This window comes from Solanum dulcamara, chromosome 4 (assembly GCF_947179165.1).
Source record: "Solanum dulcamara chromosome 4, daSolDulc1.2, whole genome shotgun sequence".
Classification (NCBI taxonomy): domain Eukaryota; kingdom Viridiplantae; phylum Streptophyta; class Magnoliopsida; order Solanales; family Solanaceae; genus Solanum; species Solanum dulcamara.
The window spans coordinates 35,382,462-35,408,626 of NC_077240.1; the positions used below are offsets into that span (position 1 = coordinate 35,382,462).

At 36.6% G+C, this 26,165-nt stretch overlaps 2 protein-coding genes across 3 annotated transcripts; both read left to right on the plus strand.

Annotated features, from left to right (window-relative positions):
- Positions 1 to 803: 803 nt before the first annotated feature.
- On the plus strand, positions 804 to 8,281 carry LOC129887305 (uncharacterized). 2 transcript variants are annotated; one of them, XM_055962353.1, is made up of 13 exons: positions 804 to 2,004; positions 2,519 to 2,600; positions 2,957 to 3,145; positions 3,290 to 3,354; positions 3,437 to 3,596; positions 3,966 to 4,211; positions 4,333 to 4,449; positions 4,578 to 4,766; positions 4,847 to 4,931; positions 5,215 to 6,158; positions 6,264 to 6,771; positions 6,855 to 7,045; positions 7,133 to 8,281. In XM_055962353.1, the coding sequence occupies exons 1-13, from the start codon at positions 956 to 958 to the stop codon at positions 7,853 to 7,855; spliced, it is 4,548 nt and encodes a 1,515-aa protein (XP_055818328.1). In that variant the 5' UTR covers positions 804 to 955; the 3' UTR covers positions 7,856 to 8,281. The 2 variants fall into 2 exon arrangements, with proteins under 2 accessions (XP_055818328.1, XP_055818329.1); XM_055962354.1 differs by having other exon boundaries at positions 4,850 to 4,931.
- A 2,045-nt stretch (positions 8,282 to 10,326) lies between these two features.
- On the plus strand, positions 10,327 to 23,602 carry LOC129887306 (uncharacterized). The gene is made up of 3 exons (XM_055962355.1): positions 10,327 to 10,731; positions 10,866 to 10,971; positions 23,319 to 23,602. Exons 1-3 carry the CDS (start codon positions 10,561 to 10,563, stop codon positions 23,399 to 23,401), a joined length of 360 nt encoding a protein of 119 aa, XP_055818330.1. The 5' UTR covers positions 10,327 to 10,560; the 3' UTR covers positions 23,402 to 23,602.
- Positions 23,603 to 26,165: the final 2,563 nt, after the last annotated feature.

Here is a 26,165-nt window from a genome sequence, read left to right on the forward strand (position 1 = left end):
TCATATCATATTATTCTACAAGACAGTTAATTTTATTATCATAAAAGTCTCTGTCACTTGGCTATTTCTACAAACAAGTTGAATGAGCAATTTTTCTACCCGACAAGGCCACAAACTAAGTGATTATCAAGGATGTATTTTGCTGAACTCGACATATTCAAGAGACGAGAAAATAATATATCACAATAAACTCAAGAATGCAACATCTTCATGAATGTGATTTGATCACAAAGACACAACCAATATCAACATTTGGAAAGCTAAGTATATGATCGGGAGACATCCTTTACAAGAATTAAGTGATGTTTTCATCAAGGGGGAGTAAATGCGCACTGCACTTTTTTTTTCTTAACTAAGGTTTTGTCCCATTGAGTTTTTCTGTTAAGGTTTTTAATGAGGCAGTTATCAAAACGTATACAAGATTTTTTCTAGTAAGGTTTTAACGAGGCACATTAGCAATTGATGAACTTTACTTAAGTAGTCAACTTGCAAGTAGCTTAAGCAGAGAGGTTTCAAATAGCTCAAACAATGTGTATTACAAATAATTATGTATACTTTTTTTACACATGGACATTCAAGGGGGAGTGTTATAAATAATATGTGAATGTCATGTAATGGCCCCACTATTGCTATTGTAGAAGTATTGACTTCTCCAAGTCATACTATGCCTATAAATTATGCATTTCACATAATAATAATGCAAATTTGAAAAAGAAAAAAAACAATAATTGAGATCTATTATTACTACTCTTTCTCTCTCTTTTCTTCTTGCTCTTATTAATTTTAGAACACCATTTTTATTTTATAACAGAATGAACATTTTGCCATAATTTTCCCAAAAGAAAATAGCGAAGAAAAGGAGATTGTTCCACGCATTTTCAATTTCCCGCGCAAAACGAGCCAGTAAAACTTCATTTTCTTCGCCACCAACTTCCGACGCACATATGCCATCGCCATGACCTCCACCGCAACCAAGCCCCCGTCCGCCGCCCAAAACCATCAACAACCACCGCTGACGCCGGCGTTGACTGACGCCGACATAGTTCAATTAGCTCAATTATATCACCCGCAATCCTCCACTCCTCTACCCGCTTTTCTTCTCTCCGAGGACTCTCACCAGACCCTTGTATCCTATCTCCACTCACGCGCCTCTTCTCCTAACTCCACACTCGCCGTCTCCGAATACCTTTCAGCTATTCTCTCCCTTACCCAACTCCACACTTCACTTTCCCCCCTCGTCCCTCTTCTTCTTTCTTCCTACATTTCCCTTTTCACATCCCATAAAATCCCCCATGACAAATCCTCTCTCTCCATTTTCCAATTGTTCGTGACCCATATTCAAACAGTCCAGGTTCAAGAATTACCGGTAATAGTCGATTTGATTATATCTTATTTACCTCGGATTATTGATTCTGAGGATACCCATATTCTGGCTATATTTGCTAAATGTATTGAACTGATCAGATTTTCTAATGAGATCGGTAAACCCTTGGAATACGTTGATAAGGTGTTTGATAAAATGCTTAGCTGTGATTGGAGTAAGGTTTTGTTGTTAAAATTGGTAGAAATTGTTAAGGATTTGAATTTTATTGGGAAGGGGAAAAGGAAGGAATTTTTGGAGAGGGTATTTAGTGGAATGAGGAATGTGGACTTGCAGGATTTGCCTGGGTTGGTGTATCAATTGTTGGTATTGGGATCAAAAGGTTTTGGTAAGAAGGACGTTATCGAAGGGATTGTGATGTATTTTGGTGGGGTGAAGTCAGGTGGTTCAATAATGAGGCAAGTTGAAGGGACTGTGTTGCTTCATGTGAATTTTGCTGTGAAGCAAAATCCTTCTTTGGGACAAGAGGTGTTAGGGCTAGTGAGGTCTGATTATCGGGTGTTTAATCATTTTACTGTTGCTATATTGTTGTCAGTTGCTAGAGTGAAGAGGCTCACTGAGAGCTCTATTGGGGTTCTGAAAACATCACTTTTTGCTGCTTATAAAGACTTGAAGTTTGCCAGGTACATTTTGCTGGGTCTCTCTTTGTCATTACTCCTATTCATCGATTATCTAAGTAGATTTAATACTGTTTTTTTCCATTTAATATAATTCTCTTACCATATAAACAGCTTTGTCTTTGCAAGTAAGTTTTTCAAACAGTCTTTTAAATATTTGTAATAAAATATTGCGATTTATTCTAAATATGTTTATTTTGTTTTACGAAAATTATGGACTCAGTGTCCCAATTGAGACCAGAAAAGATATAGTGTTACCTCATATTTCATACTCTATCATTATTTTTGATGAGGGATTATTTGTTTGTCCAAGTTTAAGCCCGATTCGGGTCCATGCCTAGAATGTATGAGAACCTATGTTCCATTAAAGTGCAAGCTGTTGCCGTACTTTAAGACTTTTTCCATAGTCATCAATATTGTATTTGCTGAAAGAATGGTACCCTAACGCCATCATTAGTTTTCTAAAACTGTTGTGCTCGACACTACTGCCGCATTCCATTGTAATGTTATTGCATTTCAGGAGCTGTAAGTGGCTATCATGTGACTTGAAGGAACACTATTTGCATACTTACAAAGACATGGAGAATGCTGTGCTAAGAGCTGTAAGTTCCTTTTGCTTTTTTGTGTCTTGCATGTAATTATATAATTACTCCTCTACATGCCTTTGTGATTTGTGAGAGGAGATTGCTCATAGGTTCTTCCCCTATGCATTAAACAATCATACATAATTCCATACATTCCTGATCAAAATTAAGTATGAGAACAAAGACTAAATGATTTCTTTGATATACAAGAAGATGATAAGAATGTAAGATATGACATCTTATTCACGTTATTAACTTGGAAGCCTTCTTTTACAAATTGACCAACATCTATTTGCTGGAGTTTATAGCTGCAAATAGACTGTTCTGTAGAGGATTATGTGTGGGTTTATTATGTCTTTCTTCTTTATCCATAGGTTGCTGAGAGCAACTGTGGTAGAGAACATGTGGTTCCAAGTATTGTACAACTTGGATTTGTGTTGCTTGAAGGAATTGAAGAAGGAAGTAAATTTTTTGATAAGTCTGATGATGTGATGGGTCCTGATGAGCTAGGTACTCAGGTTCTCAAGAGTTTATTTGAGGTTCATGATATGGCAAGAAATGAGGTTAGTATGAGGTCTATGTTCATCCAACCTTGGCATTATTTTCTAAAAAAGTCTCGGTTTTGATATGTTTTAGTAGATCTTCCTGTATCTAAGGTACAAGGACATGACGCTGCAAGTTATAATCACACTTGCTGATTCTTGCAGATAATAGAGCAATGCAAATTACGTATCCTCTCTTTAAAGCCTGAACAAGGCTTTCCTGTAATAAGGTGATTGCAAATGTTATCAAAGGATTTTGGTCCATACTTTTTGATGCTGTTTACCAATAATCAGTTTATTTGAACTTAACAGACTGCTTGGTTGTCTTATCCATACTTATAAATACCCAATGTTGGAGCACATTTCACATCTGAAGGAATTGTTGGATTATTTCACATTCATGAATGACAAGGTCTCATCTCATCTTGTTGCTGCCCTTTTGCCTCTAAGCAGATTAAGCCGTGATCTTCAGGTACTCATTGATATCTTACAGTTTCTTCATATTATTGAACATGTTACTTTTCTGAGATTGAAAAACTTAGATAGTGTACCGGACCTTAGGGATGTTACAGGAAAACTAACTAATCGTGCCTGTTGAGCAGGATTCAAAATCAATTAAGAAGCTTAATAAAGCTGTTTACTATTCTCTTTCAATGAACTTTAAAACTAAACATAGCAAAATTTGCTTCCTAATTCATCAGTATTTCCTCTCTTTTCTTGCCGTAGTGAATAGTTACCTCCATATTCTTCATTAGAATCAATACTTTGAGGTTAATGTCTTCATCCTTTTCTATTTCTTCTTTGTTCCATCGTTATTTATCCTATCTTGTTAATGGTGAAGGACTATACCATCTTGGTCTTGCGTAAAGCGATGTTTAGACAAGAAGACTCCATCCGTCTTGCTGCAACAAGTTCAATTGTCAATTTGATATTGGCTGAAAAACAATCAACGAAAGATGGACCATTTTCTTATCAAGACTCAAGCAGTCAAGCTAGTAGCAGCCAGCAAGCTGAAGTTTTCCGTGCACTTGGTTCTAGTCTTTTCCAGGAGCTAAATGGTTTGTTACAGAGGTGTCTCTTTCAACAGGTAGCATTTTACATACTTTCTCTCCCTCTCTTTTCTTTGTTTTCCCCAGTGAATATCTTGAACCATGAGCTTCCTGTGTAAGTGGCGAAAATAGTCCTCATGGAAAAGTGTTCTTTTTTAGGCAAAGGTCAGAGAGATTCTATATCGTGGACTTCTTAAGCTTGTTTTGGTGGATCCTTTAACTTCTGGGGCTGTTTTTGATTTTCTCTTCCCTCATTTCTTGCGATTTTACAGAGAGGTATGGATATTTTTCTAACTATTAATCTGTCTTTCTTACAATATTACTCTGAGGAAGAACCTTTTAGTTTTTCCTCACGTCAATATGTTGTCATTGCCTTACCTCTGATGCTGGTTGTTTTATTTCAGGATGCAGATTTTCTACTGGATGTTAACCAATGTACTAAATCAGAGAGTGGGAAAGTGTATATTCAAGAGCCACTAGACTGCCTTCTCTCCTGTATCTCCTGGATGCTTCTTCTTCAGCCACATGGGAAAACTGACCATCCTTCAGATTCATGGACTTGCTTTGGCTTCTCTCTGACACAAGAGAATGAGGTACGTTAGTTAAACACACAAGATATCTCCACTGATTCAAAGCTTGTTACATACCATTTTGGCATTTGATTAAATTGCAGCAGGCTGGAAAAGCATGGTCCAAAGGGTCACTGTCCAATGCGTTATCAAAGATTCGGAACTACCTGCGAAATGCAGATATGGAAGGTGTGTGAGATTGTTGATTCAGGTTGAATAAAGTTTAACGTGATACAGTTAACATTGCTATTGTTGATATTTCTTGATTTAAGAAGCTTATGTTGAACACTACACAGTAGTAGTTGACCAGTTTTTTTTACTCCACATCAAATTGGGTGTTGTTGACTCTGATCGTCTATTTCACTCTCGAGATACAGATATATTTTCCTTCCTTGCATTGCAGAAAATTCATTGCTAGTTGTTATGTGAAGCTGATGTTTGTTTGATGTTGTTTATTTTCACGCTAGATCAGGCTTACTCAGCAAAACTCAGGATACAGACTCTAGTTCCTTGGAAGAGGAAAAACGGAAATGTTGTTCTTCAATTTTATTAGGAATAATTGAGGTGATGTTGAATATAGTTGGGACTGAGTTTGGGAAAACAACTGATGGGAAAAAGTTGGAGTTGGAAAAAGAGCTGTTTGACTTTATTGGTATTTTTGAATCTCTGGACCAAAATGTATGTAGGCAGGGTGGTGGTTCAACTCAAAGAGGTTCTATATGGTCCACTTCAAGCAATGCTTCAGAGGAACTTGAACTTAGTGGCAGAAAATTATGCCCGGAACGAGTCCCTCTGTTAGCAACTTCAATTATCTATCAACTATTGCAAAGCACTGTAGAATCATGGAGATGTGATGGTTTTAACAACAACGTGGCCTCTCAAAAGCATAGCCAATTATCATCTGGAAAGGCACCGACTCAGTATTATAAAATTCTTTCTTTTACTCTTAACATTTGCCTTCGTCAGCTAAAAGCAGCTTCTGTTGTGCGACAGCAAGATCCTCTAAAAATGTTGATCTATGGGGAGATCAAGCAGTTGGGCTCCCCTTTGCTGAAAATAATTTGGCGCCTCCTCTCTGAACCAAAATCTATGATTGATAGTAGGAAAAAAGATGCAAATATGAAAAAAGATCTTGATGACAGGAAGGAATATATTCATTTGGGACTTCTTTCCTTGAAAGAATTGCTGGCAGTAACGTTGCATGAGTTGGATTATTCTGTTCTTATAGATTACTTGGCTGCAGTTTCTGGTCCTGGGAATGAAGGAGGCAATACTATGGATGGCCATCTTGATACTGAATGCAAAAGAGCTGATGACATTCCTTACAAATATACAAGTGAAGAATTATTCATCAAAAACAGCATAAGGCCACTGATTTCTATGCTGCTTGCACGTTCTTTCTTCCGTGAAGTTGAGGTAAATGCCTACGATTAGGAATCTTTGATTTGCTCATGAGTTTTTTGCATGATGTATTGTGTTGTTCTTTTTACTTAATACCATCTATGTTATGTTTGCTGTCAGGTTCTTTGTGATATTATCATGTTAATTAGCAATAAACTGCCAGAGGAACGAAGGAATCTTGTTGGTAATTGGGCTAAATGCATCTGCAAGACTAGTAAAGCATCAAATCCCAAGTTTGCTAAAAGTATTGTATCTATTGCTATATTGTTAAGTTCACCACCAAACGACTTAATTATTGCCGAAGACATGGCTGCAGAGCTTTTAAAAATGGTGGGATCAGAATCAGAAATGGGAGATTCACAAGTGACACTGGATGCGTATTCAATTATAAACAAATCAACTAGTGCCCCACTAGCTTCACTAATACTGGACTTAGTCGAATCAGTTATTATTGACACTGAATGGGTCATAATGAAACTGAAGATATACTCTCTTCCAAATATGAGAGCTGTTTTGGTTAATCAGAATGGTGAAAAGGATACACGATTGGCGCTTGAAGAGACTGTTTATTCAAGAGCAGAAGCTGTTGTAAAGGTGTTATCTTCTTTTATAAAGATGGACCTTAAGGGTATGTTAAAAGGAATCTAGATATTCTCTTTATTAATTAATATATACTATATGTTAATCATTTAACTCCAAGATGAATAGCAGATCCTCAGGCAGAGCAGTTGGTGAAGTTAGCTGCAAGGTTTTACAAGAACTTAGCGCGAATGTCAAAGCTTCTAATTGCTTCCAAAGGTGTGCAACAGCCTTTACCAAGCCTCAAGTACCAAAAGCTTGTGGAAATAACTTGCAGGCAGCTAACAACTCCTATCTACAATTTTGTGCCACTGATGCAAAGGGTAAAAGCTTTGGGGACTCTTGTTTAAGCTAAAGTATCACCTTTTTTGTTCAAGTAAGTTTCTTAATTCTACTTGCTTGACTTGTAGAAACAACTAGACAGCACGAAATCGAAAGCACTCGTCAGCAAAATCAAAAGGGAGAACAGATGCATCCCGGACTTGATTTATCAAATAGAAGACTGTGAAAAATATCTCATACAAATTAGCAAGGCAACAAAAATAAATTTGCTGAGGCATGCAAAAAGAAGCACCTCCAGGGACTTCAAGATAATAGAACCACAAAGTTTTCCTGTAGAAGAAGATGCTGGAATCCAAGATGCAGACAATGATGGTGCAGCAAGAGGTGAGGGAGAATCATCAGAAGACCCTCGTGATGAAGCACATGGAGTAGAAGATGATTCAGTGGCCGGTGCTCATGATGATGATGAAGGAGATGAAGTGGAGGCATACAATAGTCCACATGCAGTAGAAGATGATTCAGTGGCTGGTGCTGATGATGATGTAGGAAATAAAGTGGAGGCGGCATACAATAGTCCACATGGAGTAGAAGATGATTCAGTGGCCGGTGCTGATGATGATGCTGTAGGAAATGAAGTGGAGGAGGCATACAATAGTCCACGTGGAGTAGAAGATGATTCAGTGACCGCTGCTGCTGCTGCTGATGAAGGAAATGAAGTGGAAGAGGCATACAATAGTCCACCAGCAGTAGTGGCTTCAGAGTCTGAGAATGATGCTGAAGCTGCTGATCTTCCTAAGGCAAAAAGAGCAAAAATGAGGAGAGTTGTTGAGGACTCGGATGAAGAAGCATAAAAAAGACATGTAAATCTGAAGAAAAGGTTTGAAGTTTTTTACGTCTTTGGGAGATGCCAGCCAGCAGTTCCTGTTTCCAACACCATTTAAATTTCTCTTTTCTGTAGTGGTCTTTTAGAATTTTCTTAGTAGTTTTTGGTGAAGAACAATGTATTTGATTATGTATAGTTTTACTTTTTCTGCGTTAGAAGTCTGGAGTAATGGCGAAAGATCTAAAAGATGAAAGAAACAAATTCCATATTATTACTATTGGGATTTATAGTGACCATGTAACTAACATATGTTCAGGGGATAGCTAGCTGTGCTTCTTGAAGTGATAGTTATTGTTTCAACAAAGGAGAGTGTATAAAAATAATGTTAAATAGAGTGTATTAATAATGCTGATATTAGTAATGCTTGTATTAATTATAGATAGAATATTTCTTATGTATTGTTTGGTTTAGTGTATTTAAAATAGCATGCATTGCATAAAAATATTTATTTACAAAAATATCTTCAACAATTATAGTGGAAAAGATGTAAAAAAGATTTTGAGGGGTAATTGAGTCTTTAATCATGTTAATGCATGCATTAAATCTTCTTGTATTACTAATACCTAGAAATTCATTATATTAGTAATACACGCCTTAATATACAATAGAGTGTCTAATTAATGCAAATATTAGTTATACATAACATGAAAAAATGTACCAAACAAGTACTGCCAATACACCTAATTAATGCATGCATTGATTTCTAATGTAAGCATTCTTTTTGTCGGTTTAAATCCTAAAAAAACATTGTTCATAGATTGAGAGTAGCTTATAGTGCTTTTATATAATTTTGAATATTTAAATTTTAAAATATTAAATTGATGCGGTACAAGCTAAAAATATCATATAATTGAGATGAAAGAAATATTCTTTAAACAAACGGTTATTATTACTATGATTTCTCCTAAAACATTTTAGTATGAAAAATTCGATTTGTTGTACATTTCCTAAACATGTAAAATGGAACGAAAGACAGAATGACTTGGGAGACCGTTGTACTTGGTTCCGTTTGTAAGTTGTACCCTTATACTTATAACTTTGCTAACTGAGTCCTTAAACTCACTAAAACACAACATTTTAAACCCTTTTTGGACAACTCAGTGATGCGCGAATTACAACCGATTACACATCAATTTTCATGTCATTTAAAACTGCCACATGAAAAATTACATATTAAAAGTATAAAATCTCATATTTCATTTTCTCTTTGTTCAAATAGATCCACATAATTTTCTCCCCCTAATTTTTGTTCTTTTGCTCCCATGATATTGTCGATTATTGATGGTATTTGAGTGTGATTTTCAGTCTCTCTTTGTATGTTTATTAACCTTGTCTTAATCTAGAATAATATCTGTTTTTTTTATTCTTTTTTTGGTCTTTGATTTTTGTGCATGTCGAATTTTAATATTTAGGGATTTTTTAAAAATTATCGTGGGATTTTTTGAAATTTTGCTTATCTTTTTTGGGTGTTTGATGAAATCGGAGAAAACTATTTTTTTTGTGTGTGATAAAATTGAAGAAAGTAGAAATCTATTTTCTTGATATTTGATGAAAATGAAGTATGATGGAAGATTAGTTTTTTTTTCTTTTTGCTGGGTGTTTGATGAAAATAATAATAATAAAATTCTTATGTGTTTGATGAAATTGTAGAAAGAGAAAAATTTCTTTTCTTGGTGTTTGATGAAATTGGACAAAATTGTTATATTAAAGATGTTGAAATTTGTGGATCTAATCAGATTAAGGTGGTGGAGAAAGTTTTGTGAAGAGTGATTATTGAAGAGATATTTATATAAATGGTGAGATAGATAAATAAAGCTAAACAGCTAAACAAGCATCAAAGATAAAATAAAAAAATTGAAGAAGAAAATCGACTGATAATAAAGGATCTACACAAGTAAACGGACCTGAAAAAAAAAGAATAATAGCAAAAACAAAAAAAAATTAATGAGGAAGAAATTTGGAAAGAAAAATTGAAGAAAAGACCAAATTGAGCTCAAATTTTGTTCAACAATAGTGTTGGACTAATTGGGAAAGAAGATGCATGTTATAAAGGTCAAAAGTGACCAAAATAGATTTTTTAGGATGCCTCACGCGTATAAAATATGTGCATCACATGCACATAAGACAAAAAATACCACATAGAATGACATATCATCAAAATAGTTTAAAATATTGTGTTTCAGTGAGTTTAAAAGTTCAGTTGACAAAGTCTTAAGTATAAGAATCTAACTTACAAACGAAGCCAAATACAAAAATCTTTCAGGTCATTTCGCCAAATGAAAATCAATTTTTAATTGTAAGGAAATTAGATAAGTAAAAACCATTGTTTAGGAGGAAGTATATTTTGTGAAGAAAGAAAGTGGAGGACAATTGAGCAGTGCGACAGTAATAAAGTTAAATTTGTACTCACACACACCCGCTTTCACCAACTCGTAACAATTTTTCCCTGTCGCGTAAAGCAAAATAAAAAGAACTTACCCCAAAAGACAAATCTCTTGGAAATCAGAAAATACCACACACATCATTCACCCACCGCCCCTTCCCCCCGCCCCACTCCTAACTCTGTTTTTCTCTTTCTTACTCATTTCACACCACCACCCGCCGCCGGAGAGGGGCTGTACTACAGTTCCGGCGAAGGATTTGACAGCTCAAACCTGATATAGAGCTGAAGACATGAGCGAAGACGCGAAAAGAACCGGAGGAGCTCCGGCAGCCAAGCCTACCTCCGATGATCAAAGAATCTCCTCAGGTTCCGTTCCTTTTCCTACCGGTACAAAAGTTACCATAAAGAGTGCGGATATGAAACCTGATGTCCAAAAGGAGGCAGTCGACATTGCTATTGCTGTATATTTTCTCTCTCTGCTTTGCAGATTACAACCATCATGTTTGATTATTTGCTTATGTATTCTTCTCCGACTTATTCTGTTATTATTCGATGAATTAATGTGTTTTTTGTGCTTTTCTGTGTATGTGATTAGGCATTTGAGAAGCATAATGTAGAGAAGGATGTAGCAGAACTGATTAAGAAGGAGTTTGATAAGAAGTACGGTCCTACTTGGCATTGCATCGTCGGGAAAAACTTCGGTATGTCAGAGTTTAATTTCTATAGAAGATATCAATCTTTCATTCGTACTAGTATTGGTTGGTAGCTTTAAAATTTATATGTTAAGCGAAACTTAATTTATTGTATCCCCGTGAAACTTAATTTATTGTATCCCCGTGATCTGATGGGATGATATGCAATTCATATTCAGAATGATGTGGATCTAGCACTTCATAAAACCTTGTCTTGAGTTTCCCGAGAGATTAATACTTATGCATGTTGGATGATTTGTGAATGGATCAAAGAGGCAGCGTTAGGTGAGTTCTAGGCCTTGTGCATAGAGTTATCTGATACCTATACTAGTAGTAGTACCAAGTACCAGGTGAATTAGTATGAGGTTTTGCCCAAACTGGCCTAGACACTTTCTGTTATTAAAAAGGTATATGTGGATGGATCTGATCTTCCTCTATTAGGTGATCTTCTCAAGGTCTATGATAAAGCTTATGTAGGGAGTTAGAATGGAGGGGGACACTGTCTTCTCTTTGGTGTTGATTCTAACCAGAAAGTGTTATAAATCTCTAGTCTCTGATATTATAAATCTCTAGTCTCTGATATTATAAATTTGTTTCGGAGAACAATGAGCTCTCTAGGGTTCAAATTTGGTGGAGGCAACAAAGTACTATGTGATTTCTTCTCATCTGCCTAAATCATGGTGGACAGTGTTATCCGATACTTGTGTTGGTGTGAGGTAGCAAGTATCCAATGCAATAATCAAGGCGGACAAGCTCTCCTGAATACCACCGTCATAAACAAATATTATATACTTAAAGTGAGAAACTACATCATGGATTTTATTGGCTTATTTAAGTAAATGGCTAAAAAATATATTTGAAAAAACTGTGATTGAAGATGTGAGAAACATAGGAGAAAAATATTATTGAATTGTGTATCTAAATTATTAGACTTAGACCTTATTTATAAACACTATAATACAATCCTTTACCAAGTAGGATACTATATACTATTTCTATTCTAAGTAGGATTGTGTATACCTATTCCTATTCTAACACTCCCTCTAAACTGACGCATACAAAGCATATTTACATAACTAGTTACAAATGTAATTAATACGAGGATCGCTGAGGGACTTAGTGAAGATATATGCAGGTTGATCACTTGACTTCACAAATTTTGTAACAATATCTCCTGTGAGTATATTTTCTCTGACAAAGTGACAATCAATCTTAATGTGCTTAGCCCTCTCATGAAAGACTGAATTTGATGTGATATGAAGGGCCGCTTGATTATGTTCCATATGACCGGTTTCTCCAAACTTTAGTTCTCTCAACAACTGGTTGAGGTAAACTAGCTCACAAGTTGCTACAATCATTGCTCGATATTTTGCTTTTGCACTAGATCGAGCAAACACTCTATTTCTTACTCTTCCACAATACCAAATCACCTCCTACTAAAACACAATATTCGGATGTAGAACGTCTATCAGAGGGTGATCCTGACTAATCATCGTTTGTATATCCAGTGATATGCTCATGACCTTGATCCTCAAAGAGTATTCCTTTATCAGGAGCTGATTTTGTATATCACAGAAAGCGAACAATTGCATCCCAATGATTATCACAAGGGAAAGTCATAAACTGATTTACAACACTCATAAGAAAAGAGATGTCAAGTTTAGTCATTGTGACATAATTCAACTTTCAATCAGCTGTCTATACCTTTTAGGATTACTAAGTTGCTCCCCCTGTCCTTGAAGGAGTTTACAGTCGAATTCATAGGAGTATCAATGGGTCTACATTCTATCATTCACGTCTCTTCAAGAATGTCTAAAGCATACTTGCGTTGAGAAATAACAATACCTGATCTAGACTGAGCAACCTCAATACGTAGAAAATACTTCAGTCTGTCGAGTTCTTTGGTCTGGAAATGCCGAAAGAGATGTTTGCTTCAAATTAGTGATGCCCAGTGTTTTGAGAAGCGAGAAGCGGAAAAAAGCGACAGGGGCTCGCTTCACAGAAGCGAGAAGCGTGAAGCGAAGCGCATACTTTTTTCAGAAAAAGCGTTATTTAGTATAAAAATATAAAATATAAAATATGCATAGATAAATAATCAAGAACTCAAAAGAATTAGATTAAAAAGTAACTAGATAGTCAATAATCCTCATAAGTAACAACATATAAAGCAAATGCATAACCAAATCACAAAGAGAGCAAAATCCTATTCTTCAACAAGATCCTCAAACTCTTGAAGTGCCATCAACAAGAGTTCTACTTCTACTTGGTCCTCATCTTCTTCCTCATCGGAGGACTCATCAACAAGAGTTCTACTTCTATTTGAACATGAACTTGAACCTGTAGTTACTCTTTTTTCCTTGCCCCTTAAAGTACTCCCCCTAAAACCATAAATATTCTCCTCCACACCACTAGCCGTAGCAACATCACCATAAGTGAGACCTTCTCCTTCATATACTTCTTCATCTTCATGATTTTGGGGTGCTCCAGTTAACCATTCATTTGCATCATCAATATTATCCAACAAAATTGGATCAATGGTATTGCGAGCATTGTAGCGACGCACCAATGTTCTATTATATTTGATGAACACTAGATCATTCAGGCGTTTTAACTCAAGCCTGTTTCTCTTTTTAGTATGAATCTGCATAGAATTCGTAGAAAGTAATTAATGGGAGGACTTTGGACAATTAAGATATCATTTAATTTAGTAATAACGTAATATAGGTTCTCACATGTTCATACACGCTCCAATTTCTCTCGCAACCAGATGAGCTACAAGTTAAACTTTGCACTCTAATAGCAAATTGTTGCAAGTTTGGGACATTATGACCATATTGCATCCACCATTCAACTGTAGAAGAATTATTTTAAAAGTTAATATGTAATAACTTAAAAGTTAAAGCTCAAACAGTTAAATGTTGAAATGCTCACCTAGTGACCTTAAGGTTCTAGCTCTAATGGCCGACTCAATTCCAAGTAGCCCATCAGCTTTCATGTACACGCCAAGCTCATCCCCTATTTTGTCTTGCAAAGTTTTATCTAGGATCATCCTCTCAACACATGCATGATATCCCAACCACACTTCTTCAGTTAAAGTCTTCATCTCATTATTTTTATAATAGAGCCCCGGGTTCAAAATATGTCCTGCTGCATGTAAAGGTTGATGAAGTTGATCCGTCCACCTTACATCAATGATTTTGAAAACATTCATATATTTCCTTTCATCATAATTGAATGCCTTTTCAATACTTTCTTTTGCCCTATCCATGGCTTCATAAATGTAGCCCATTGGTGGTTTTTTCTCCCCATCCACCATACGAAGTACATTAACTAAAGGACCACCAACTTTAAGTGCTTGAACAGTGTCATTCCAAAAATATGGACTAATGATGTGTCTCGCAACTTTTTTCCCAAGAGTTTCCTTCGCATAGACACTTTCATTCCATTCAGTGGACATAAACAAGGTTCTCAGATTTTTCTTTTGCATATAAAAACTATGCAATGTCAAAAAAGCTGTTGCGAATCTTGTCTTAGCAGGTTTTACCAAGTTTCTTTGCTTTGTGTATCTCCTCATCATATTCAACAACAGTGCCCTTTGACTGATATAAGAATGTATCTTAACAGCCTTACCAAAAACTATTCAAAAAAATTTAATAGTTAATAAGTAAGAAAACTAACATGAAGATTACAACAACAACAACAACAACAACAACCCAGTGAAATCCCACAACGTGGGGTCTGGGGAGGGTAGATTGTACGCAGACCTTACTCCTACCAAGGTAGGACGGCTGTTTCCGAGAGACCCTCGGCTCAAAAAAAAAAAAAAAAAAAAAAAAAAAAAAAAAAAAAAAGCGGAAAAGGGGGGGAGATAAAGTTAAAAAAATTCAAAGCGCTATAGAAAAATAAATCACGAAGTCATCACAGATAAAATAGAGTAATCAAAAGTACTGAAAGCAATAAATAGTAACAGAAATAGCAGAAATGAGAGTACAAGGAATTGTAATGTGCTAGTGCGCCTATGAATAGGGAAGAATAACGATACTATGTACTAGCCTTCTACCCTAATGTGGGTCCTCCACAGCCTCCTATCTAAGGTCATGTCCTCGGTAAGCTGTAACTGAGCCATATCCTGTCTAATCACCTCTCCCCAATACTTCTTCGGCCTACCCCTACCTCTTCTGTAGCCATCCATAGCCAACCTCTCACACCTTCTCACTGGGTCATCTGTGTCTCTCCTCTTCACATGCCCAAACCATCTCAGTCGCATTTCCCGCATCTTGTCTTCCACCGAGGCCACTCCTACCTTGTCCCGAATAGCCTCATTTCTAATCCTGTCGCTCTTGGTGTGACCACACATCCATCTCAACATTCTCATCTCGGCAACTTTCATCTTTTGAATGTGAGAGATATTAACTGGCCAACACTCTGCCCCATACAACATAGCCGGTCTAACCACCACTTTGTAGAATTTGCCCTTAAGTTGTGGTGGCACCTTCTTATCGCATAGCACTCCGGAAGCGAGCCTCCATTTCATCCACGCTGCCCCAATACGATGTGTGACATCATCGTCAATTTCCCCGCTGCCTTGCATGATAGACCCAAGATACTTGAAACTACTTCTCTTTTGAATAGCTTGGGCACCAAGCTTAACTTCCACGCCAACCTCGTGAGGTGTCTCACTAAACTTGCACTCTAAGTACTCTGTCTTGGTCATACTCAGCTTAAACCCTTTAGACTCCAAGGTATGTCTCCAATCCTCCATCTTAGCATTAACTCCACTACGAGTCTCATCAATCAGGACTATGTCATCCGCGAAAAGCATACACCATGGCACCTCACCTTGAATTTGTCGCGTCAATGCATCCATTACCAAGGCAAATAAAAATGGACTTAGAGCTGATCCTTGATGCAACCCCATCCCAACTGGGAAATGCTCTGAGTCCCCTCCTACTGTCCTTACCCTGGTTTTGGCTCCCTCATACATGTCCTTGATCACCCTAATGTATGCCACAGGTACATCTTTAGCCTCCAAACATTTCCATAGTATCTCTCTTGGAACTTTATCGTAGGCCTTTTCTAAGTCGATGAATACCATATGCAAGTCCCTCTTCCTCTCCCTATATTGCTCCACCAGTCTCCTCATAAGATGGATGGCTTCTGTAGTTGAGCGTCCCGGCATAAATCCGAACTGGTTCTCTGAAATAGACACGCCTCTCCTCACCCTCATCTCCACCACTCTTTCCCACACTTTCATAGTGTGGCTTAGTAACTTGATACCTCTATAGTTGTTGCAACTCTGGATATCCCCTTTGTTTTTGTATAGAGGGATCATTACACTCGACCTCCATTCTTCGGGCATCGTTGCCGTTTTAAAGATGACATTAAATAACCTAGTCAGCCACTCCAAACCTACCAAGCTGGCACTCTTCCAAAATTCCCCAGGAATCTCGTCAGGTCCGGTTGCTCTTCCCCAGCGCATCCTACGAACAGCACCCTTAACCTCTTCGACCTTAATACTCCTGCAATATCCAAAATTGCGACGCCTCTCTGTATGTTCCAAATCTCCCAACACAAAGTCTCTGTCCCCTACGTCATTCAAGAGTTTATGGAAGTATGACTGCCACCTCTGTTTAATGAGAGTCTCTTCTACCAATACTTTTCCATGCTCGTCCTTAATACACTTCACTTGGTCCACATCGCGTTCCCTTCTCGCCCGCACCCTGGCTAGCTTGAATAATTTTCTATCCCCACCTTTTTCTTCTAGTTCAGCATAGAGGCGTTCAAAAGCTATCGTTTTTGCCGTCGAAACAGCCGACTTCGCCTCCTTCTTCGCCATCTTATAAAGTTCCTTATTCGTCCACTCCTCCACCTCATCCGTGCTTTCTATCAACTTCGCGTATGCCATTTTCTTTGCTTCCACCTTCCCTTGCACTTCTACATTCCACCACCAGTCCCCTTGATGTCGACTACGACTGCCTGTCGAGACTCCCAACACTTCCCTTGCTACAACCCTAATACAACTAGTCGTCCTATCCCACATACTGTTCGCATCCCCACTACTATTCCAGGCCCCCATGTCCTTCAATTTCTCTCCCATCTCTAGAGCACTAGCCGTGGTCAAACTCCCCCATCTGATCCTAGGTCGATCATTCCCGACCCTCTTCTTCCTCGTCATCTTGATCCCTAAATCCATTACCAAGAGCTTATGTCGGGTTGTAAGGTTGTCTATCGGAATGACCTTGCAGTCTTTGCACAGACCTTTATCATCCTTCCTAAGGAGTAAAAAGTCTATCTGAGTCTTAGCCACCGAACTACTGAAGGTTACCAAATGGTCCTCCTTTTTTGGAAAATTCGAATTAACTATCACCAACCCAAAAGCTCTTGCGAACTCCAAAAGTGAAACTCCTCCTCCATTTCTGTCCCCAAAACCAAAGCCTCCATGCACATCGTCATACCCTCCCGAAATAGACCCGATGTGCCCATTGAAGTCACCTCCCACGAAAAGCTTCTCAGTAGGCGGTATGCTTCCTACTAACTCGTCCAAATCCTCCCAAAAGCGCCTCTTCTCCTCCTCTACTAAGCCCGCTTGCGGCGCATAAGCACTAATAATGTTCAAAGTGGTCCCTTCAATGACCACCTTAATCGACATCATCCTATCAGTGATTCTCCTAACCTCCACCACCTGATCCCTTAGATCACTGTCTACTAAAATGCCTACCCCATTCCTATACTTTGATCTACCAGAGAACCAAAGCTTATACCCATCTACCTCCTTAGCTTTAGTACCTACCCATTTGGTCTCTTGGACACAAGCTATATTAATCTTCCTTTTCTTAAGAATCTTAACTAGCTCTATTGACTTTCCCGTTAACGTCCCAATGTTCCAAGAACCTACTCTTAGTCTAGACTCTCCTTTAACCCATTTACCCCTCCTTACCCTCGTCCCCGACCCTAAATGAGAACATGACCCTAATCCACCATCACTATCCAAAGCCACGAAAACGCGTATGAACTACTAAAGTATTAAATGGTCTAAAGTCAGCAAAATATAACGACAAGTGTATGAACAAAGAATATTTGGAAACCGGAGGTACCAACTCCAGTTGAAAAGAACCTGGTTCACGCCGGAAATATTGTTCGCGCGCTGGAAACACTGTTCACGTGCCGGAAACACTGTTCACGCGCCGGAAACACTGTTCACGATCCGGAAACACTGTTCACGATCCGGAAACACTGTTCACGCGCCGGAAACACTGTTCACGTGCCGGAAATACTGTTCACTCGCCGGAAATACCGAAATACCTGTGCAAAAACTGCCCGAAAATCTACTGGTGGAGGATTTTCGATCGCAGTCAAAGAGGAAAAAGGAGAAGAGAAAAAAAAATACAAAGAAGAAGGAAGGAAGAGATGAAGAGAGAGAACAGAAGGGGGGAGATCTGGCCGGAAATAGTCTTCGCCGGAGGCCGCTAGGGGAGGTGTTGGCCTGGGTGTAGGTGGGATGGAGATGGGGGGTCAGGGGCCTGTAGAATATGGGGCCTCTTTGAAAATGTCACCAAACATCAAGTTGATACAGTGAGCAGCACAAGGAGTCCAGAAAATATGCGGGAACACTCCCTTCAACATGTCACCCGCTTTTTTGTTCTCACTTGCATTATCAGTCACAACTTGTACCACATTTTCCTTGCCTATTTTCAAGATAGTCTTCTCAAACAAGTTAAACATCTTATTAGAGTCAGTAGAAGAGTCACTAGCATCATGAGATTCAAGGAATACACTTCCTTTTGGAGAATTCACCAAAACATTGATGATCATTTTCCCATTCCTTGCTGTCCATTTATCCATCATAATGGAACAACCATACGTTTTCATCATCATCAACAAGATTCACCATGGATGCTTCAGGATTCATTTGAGTTTTAAATTCATTTTTTTTCGTAAAATACTCTTTTATTTCTTCCTTCACACTATTCGGGACCTTTGGACACACTTTAACATCTTTATAACCACCAATAAGATGCTTCTTGTGACGAAATATTCCGCCATTATATGTTATATCACAAAAAACACATTTGATTTTTGTGTTACTTCCCATGGCAATTCCATATGCCCAAGCTGGATCCCTTTTTTGTGCCATTAAGAAAATACAACTTACTACAAAGAAAAAATAGAATAATAATTCAGTCACACAAGTCAAATTGTCAAAACAATAACAGAGCAGTTGCAGTAAAATTAAAAGAGCAGCTGCAGCAAAATTTTAAAAAAATAATAAAGCAGCCACTTTGGAAAAAAAAATAGAGCATATGCTTTATCTTAAAAAAAAGGCCAAACTGCTGAATAAAAGTTGAAAAAAATAATTCTTTCGCAGACAGCAGTTGCGCAGAAATAGAAAAAGAAGAAGAGAAGAAGAGAAGAAGAGAAGAAGAGAAGAAGAGAAGAAGAGAAGAAGAGAAGAAGAGAAAAAGAGAAGAAGAAAAGAAGAGAAGAAGATCGCAGCAGTTGAGAGCAGTGCTGCGCTGAATGAAAATAAAAATAGAAATAGAAAGAGAAGAACAGAAGAAGAGAAGAACAGAAGAAGAGAATAAGAGAAGAAGAGAAGAAGAAAAACTAACCTGGTTGACGTTGAAATGTCGAAGTTGGACTGTCGAATTGAAGAAGTCACACTGAAAGAGCAGCTTGGAGAAGTCACAGAAGTTATACAGTTTTTTTTTAAAAAAAAAACCCTAGCGCCGCTTTTTTCCAAAAAAGCTCGCTTTTTTCTCGCTTTTAGATGAAGCGCGCTTCTCGCTTCTCCCGTGAAGCGCTCGCTTTTCCGAAATCTCTTCGCTTCACGATGTTGAAGCGCTAGTACCTCGCCTCGCTTCGCTTCACGCTTAAAGCGAGCGCTTCAACGCTTTTTCACAACACTGGTGATGCCATCTTAATCATTGACGGTAATAACACGTAAATAACCAAATAAATGCATAGATTTGGTGCAGAATGCCGATAAGCACAAAGTGATCAGCTCCACTATGAGTCGTGCCAAACTTCTGAATTACTGTGCTGAACTTTTCAAATCAGGCTCGAGGAGACTGTTTCAGACCATAAAGTGACGTACATAATCGACATACAAGGCTACTTGATCATTGCTGGTGATAACAATATCATCAACATAAATAACCAAATAAATGCACAGATTTGGTGCAGAATGTCGATAAAGCACAAACTGATCAGCTCTATCATGAGTCATGCCAAACTACTAAATTACTGTACTGAACTTTTCAAACCAGGCTCGAGGAGTCAGACCATAGAGTGACGTACGCAATCGACATACAAGGTTACTAGAGAAGTCTAGCAAGTGTAAGAACTAGAAACAATGTCTGCTTGTGTTCTTGTTGTTTTTCTACTTTCGTAGTGACTGGGATCAATGTTTCAAATTCCTCCATGATTGCCTGTACCTATCCCAAGTAAGTAGACATATCAGATTCTTGTTTCTTTAAGTTGGTCATATGAGATATCAGATCATACAATCGAAATATGTCATTAGTGTATAAAACATATCCCTTTTTCCAAACTGAATAACATGTCTGGAATGGGCGAAACAAAGGCATCAACTTGGAATCAATAGAGCGTCATAGGAGACTACATAATTGAGCATCCACTTTCTCCCATGGTGCTTTTGCTTTTGCATTATCCTCACCAGCCTTTGCCTTTTCATGTACCACACAACCAATGGCCATTAAGTGATTTTGGACACCTTAACCCTTGCACCACAACTCAACCAAGGAAGCCCAAGCTAAATAATTTGAACTTTCCATTAATGGTTCCGAAGTGATTATAGGGCTTGAACTTCCAATCCCTGTATTTTCGGAATCAAAAACATCACACCCAAAAGGCATTTTTCAAATTTGACTTGAAAACAACAAGAAACACTTGATTTCATAGATTTGGTTGTCGGAAAATCCAGATCTCGCTAGGATCGGAAACAACCTAGAAATCGCTGAAACTCTAATTCCAGCGATCGAATCTGAACAAATCTGTAGCGGTTTGGTTGGAATGGCTGAATAAACCAACAGTAAAAATAGCTCAAAAAATCGATTAGAACAATCCTCATGCGTCGACGATCTCATCGAAAACTTTCACCTCCGATCGGCGCATGAGGTGATATTTTTCGGTGGTTCTGGCTCGATTTGGTCACTTGAGCTTTCCAAGCCTTGCCTTTTTAGTAGTCGTAGGACGTACTTTGTCTGTTACTCCTTTTAGTAGTTGTAGGGCTACTCTTGTAGTTTCTTGTTCTTCGATTTTTGTTACTATCTATTATTTTTTGTAGTTCGTTTGTAGTATTATTTTGTTGTAATACTGTTCTGTTACTATTTGTTGTTCTTGTTACTATCTATTGTCTCTTGCACTTTCATTATGTCTTTTTCTAGACCTTTTTTATTTGGAGTCGGGGTCTATCGGAAAGAGTCTCTCTATCTCATTTCTTAGGTAGATGTAAGATCTGCGTACACTCTACCATTTCTAGACCTCACTGTGTGAGTGTACACTAGGTATGTTGTAGTCAAAAAGTGGGATTGAAGCCACTTATCATGAATTTTTACTAGTGTTTATTTGAATGCCTTGTGATCAGAAATGGTCTTGCAAGAATGAGTGTTAATGATAAGCGTAGGAACTATGTGAGCCATGTACCCTTTTTTTTGCTCTGGAAAGAAGCACAAACGGTGTTTATTTAAAAGAAAGGGTACATGCCTAACATCACCCCTTGAGGAGAGGCCCTTTCCTGGATCCTACGTGAATGCAAAATGCTTTATGCACCGGGCTGCCTCTTTTAAAGAAGCACAAACAGTGGATGATGCAGTGACTGTTAGTTGGATATGTCTTATCAAGTATCTTATTTCTTTCGTATTTATGAGTAGCATATGAAAAGTGTCATGGCTTTGTGTTTACCTACTGTTTTTTGAAGAATTGTCATTGACAAAACAGAAGATTGTTGCAACTATGTGTACACTAGTACAATGGGCTAATCACACGCCTCATTGTAAAAGTTAAATATATTTTACAATTGTAACAAACTAACAGACGCTTCTTTCATTTCTTGATCTATCATATTTTGACCGAGTCATCATTTATCTAAGTGCTAAGACTATGATTTTAACCTATAGTTGACTGTTTCTTGTTACCTTTCTAACACGTCTGTGCTTCCAAGCTGTAAATTGTGCTGCTTGTTTAGAGTGAAAAATCTGCAGTTATAAGAAAGTTATTCTTTATTGGCTTGCAGTGGAGATCATATTTTTTCCCTTGATAAAGAAAAATCACTTTTCCTTCCATGCATCGTTTGATCAGTGCTACCTTCAATGAGTCAGTGGTCCTAGTTCATAGGAGTTTGCAAGTGGCAAGTAACATTCAGCAAATGCCAGAAAAAACCAACCTTGTATATTACTTGGACTGTTTGAAAAATATTTTTTTTAGAGATTTGGGCTTGAAAGAGAAAATCAATGTGGAAATGTCTTAGGGATCTAAAATGTAGAAAGTAGAAATTTGATCTCTATCAAGGTGTCTTATAGAAACTGATTGAACTTTTCATGGAAGTTGATATTAGCTGGAATGACCAAAAGTAGAAGTGACCGTTCAATTGCAGAAGCAAGAATTCTCTATTTGTTTTTTCAATCTTTGAGTAGACCAAATTTACACTATGGTCAATACCTGATTTTACAAATTTAAGTAAGGTGCTGTTGGTATGTCAAAGCAATTTCAACCTATCAGATGCCTTCTATCTGTCATGCTTGTTAATTTCCATAAAGCTATACCTTTGTAATGTTTGTCTCACCTCTCTTACTATCGTTTAAGGTTTAGTGGTTTAGTCAGCTTAGGTTCTTTGCGCTAGACAGTTTAACCCTCTCTCATGTAAAGTTCAAGGCAGATGAACTTTAGGAATGTTTATGACTATTAATTTGGAGTTTTATGGTGATAAAAAAAGTTCTGCCAAGTATTCCGGTGTTCTACAGTGATATTATGCAGTAGTAACACCAACCTGTTGCGGAGATTTCTTTGGTCTGATCTAGCTTTTGTTTTTGAATTGATTAACCTCCATTTTTCCGTTTGGGGTTATGATCGGGTGGAGGATGATAAATTTGGTTGTCATGAAGGTTCGGCAAAATCATTTCAATGTGAAGATGGAAAGATAGTTCCTGGGTTGCCACTCTGCCGTGTCATTATTTTGTGGTATGCTGACAGGTTATAGAGTTTGAGTGGATGAAACTTGTGCTGCTCATTATTCTTCCCAAAAATATGTTTGTTTAGAAGATTAATTATAATTGGCTGCCTTGATTTACAACTCATTTGCAATTACAGTGGTGATATCTGTGTGCTGTCTCTTGTAGGCTCTTATGTGACTCATGAAACAAACCACTTTGTCTACTTCTATTTGGATTCAAAAGCTGTACTTCTGTTCAAATCTGGGTGAACTTGGTGGTAACATTGATGGAGACACTAATGAGAGTTAACTCGGATGATGATGCTATATTTTGTGGTTGTATGTATTCAATTGAAAATTCCAAGCTGCAACAATTTGGTGGAAAATTCAGTTGTACCTGTATATTTCTGCTTTTTACTTTGTGTAAACAATTCTAAACTTGATCAAACTTCTCTAAGTTGTTTGTTGATACTTTGATAAGTTGAGGCAAAACAGAAACAATGGTTTTATTGAATGGCGAGGTCATTACTTGCCCATTCCACCAAAAAAAAAGAAAAGAAAAGGAAATGGTGAGAACAGCCAAGAGTAGCGTTTGATCATATGATTGTGATTACTTTTATAAAGCATTTAGCAACCTCGTGTGAAGAATGACAGCACTTGTCTGATATGCTGTGAAGGCTTGAAATGGAATGTTGGTTGTTTACGCTATTTATTACCTCGGTGTCAATTTATATATAACTGTTTGACTTAACACTAAATTTAAGAAAAAAAAGATTTTTTAAATTTATGATCTAAAATAAATTTTAGATATTTGTGTGATTATAGATTATTTTAGTAAGGGTAAAATAAAATTTTAAAATTGAGTTGTATTTAGTTATAGAAAGATGATATTTTAATTTTTTTGGATAAATTAAAATGCAAAAGATATTACATAAATTGAAATATATAAAATAGTTTTTTGGTACGTGAGTGACATGTGTATGTTGCACAATTTTGTAAAATAATAATAATATTATCAAAATAAAATTTTGAGGTATAATTATGCATGCACAAATAAAGTATAAAATTTTGTGAACCCTTGTAGGACAGGAGAAGGTCAAACTCTGGACCAGCTATCAGTTGTTGTAAACGCAATTCATTTGTTGAGGTCAAGATAACTGGATTCTTGTCTGAATCTATAAGTATAATAAATTTCTTGATTAGATCTACGAAATAGTATCATTACTTTGAGATTCTTAGATAAATCTAAGAGGAGCTTACATCTTTGTATTCGGAATACATGGTGACTTGTTGCAAATTGATAGCAAATGGAATAATGTAAAACAAGATATATTAGACAAAATGTAGAAAGGGGAGAGAAATTTTCTTCTTTCAATTTTTTTTTTCGTGAGCCAAAAATGTACAATCACTTCAATTTATTTATAACGCTTCTTGAATGTCCATAGATAATGTTTCTTTTTAAAATTCTGCTAAGAAAAATTTAGTGAAAACAACTTAGAGAAGAAAAAAGAGTACACATATCTTGTAATACGCCTTCAATGTAGCCTCGTTAAAAACCTTACAGTAAAACCTAATTGAACAAAATCTTGGTTAAAGAAAAAAAAGAACAACATGTATTTTGCTCTCCTGGAAAAAAACTTTACTTGAGATCTTAGAGAAGATGCAATCCAACCTTATATTTACTTCTCAAATGTTGGTGTTGGCAATACCTAAGTAAATAAATCTGCACGATGGTTATTCAAAGGATCTACTGAAATCTATTTCACCATTTAATTGAAGATAATGTGGAAAAAGAATTTCAGAAATATATTTTGTTCTATCTTCTTTGATAATTGATATATCCCCCCTTCAGTTTCGCTATGCAAATAATATTATCTTCATATAATATTATTGGAGTCTTTGTTTTTAAATAAAGACCACATAATTATAAAATATATTGAGTCATTGATCTCAATCATATATATACTCTCGATTGGCTTCATCACTTACTATTATCTCATCATGATTTAAAAATGTAACAATTAAAGTTTGTTTTGTTGAACGTCATGATATAGTTGTATATACACATATAATTAGTTAACATGTTTGAGACTAAGCTTTATGTGGACCAAATAAATAACTTTTTTTATGTCGGAAAAAAACGGTTTAAAATTAATTTCAACTTTTTAGAGAAAAAAACAATTTTAGAAAAGAAGAATTGTCACTTAATTTTTTAAAGAAATTAAGAAAACTTAATTTAAAAGATCCTAACAGATTTAAGTCTTAAAAATTCAGAAAAAAGGTACGAGGTTCTTATTTCCACTCTGAGAAGGTGTTAAGCATTCAAAGTGGCCGCTAATGTGCGATTATCCGACTATTTGAAAAATTATTTGACTAACTTTTGAAATATTAATTTAAAAGAAAACGAAGACTTTAAAATTATTTTTTAGAAAAAAATGATCAAACTTAAACATTGAAAATAATATACATGTATATAAAAAAAGTAAAAGTTTATAAATGACTAAGTAAAGGTAGACAATTATTTAAAGACTAAATTAACATGAATTGGTTTATCTTTAGGAAAATCTAATTAAGTTAAAATAAATTAAAATTAATATCTAATCAAGTATAAATAACATAAGTAAATAAATTATTACAACCTGAATCAATATAAATAAATAATATATAGCACATAAAAATATGGCTCGAAACTTAGTTTCTGTAAGCCTGAACTAAGCTGTTCGGCTATCTGCGTTTTGGGCCTTAAGTACAATTTCACTGTATATCGCAGCTGTATATACACTATATATCGGACTGCATATACACTGTATACATTGTATACAACATTAGTTCTGTATATCGAACTGTATACACACGTATACCACCCGTTTGTTCTCTGTATTTGCTTTATATCACTGTATATCATACTATATATACACTGTATATCAGTGTATACAACATTGTTTTCTTGCATATCATAGATACTATATATCAGTGTATACGACACTGTTTTTCCCCTGTATTCCGTGTATACAACCCAATATCAATATTCAAA

What these genes read in the sequence shown, in the direction of transcription:
- LOC129887305 (XM_055962353.1), top strand. Translation starts at nt 956, where the DNA reads ATGACCTCCACCGCAACCAAGCCCCCGTCCGCCGCCCAAAACCATCAA. An exon ending in ATGATATGGCAAGAAATGAG is followed by an intron (nt 3,146 to 3,289) that starts GTTAGTATGAGG and finishes TGATTCTTGCAG; the next exon opens with ATAATAGAGCAATGCAAATT. An exon ending in CTTTCTTCCGTGAAGTTGAG is followed by an intron (nt 6,159 to 6,263) that starts GTAAATGCCTAC and finishes GTTTGCTGTCAG; the next exon opens with GTTCTTTGTGATATTATCAT.
- LOC129887306 (XM_055962355.1), top strand. Translation starts at nt 10,561, where the DNA reads ATGAGCGAAGACGCGAAAAGAACCGGAGGAGCTCCGGCAGCCAAGCCT. An exon ending in CAGTCGACATTGCTATTGCT is followed by an intron (nt 10,732 to 10,865) that starts GTATATTTTCTC and finishes GTATGTGATTAG; the next exon opens with GCATTTGAGAAGCATAATGT. An exon ending in CATCGTCGGGAAAAACTTCG is followed by an intron (nt 10,972 to 23,318) that starts GTATGTCAGAGT and finishes TGTCTCTTGTAG; the next exon opens with GCTCTTATGTGACTCATGAA.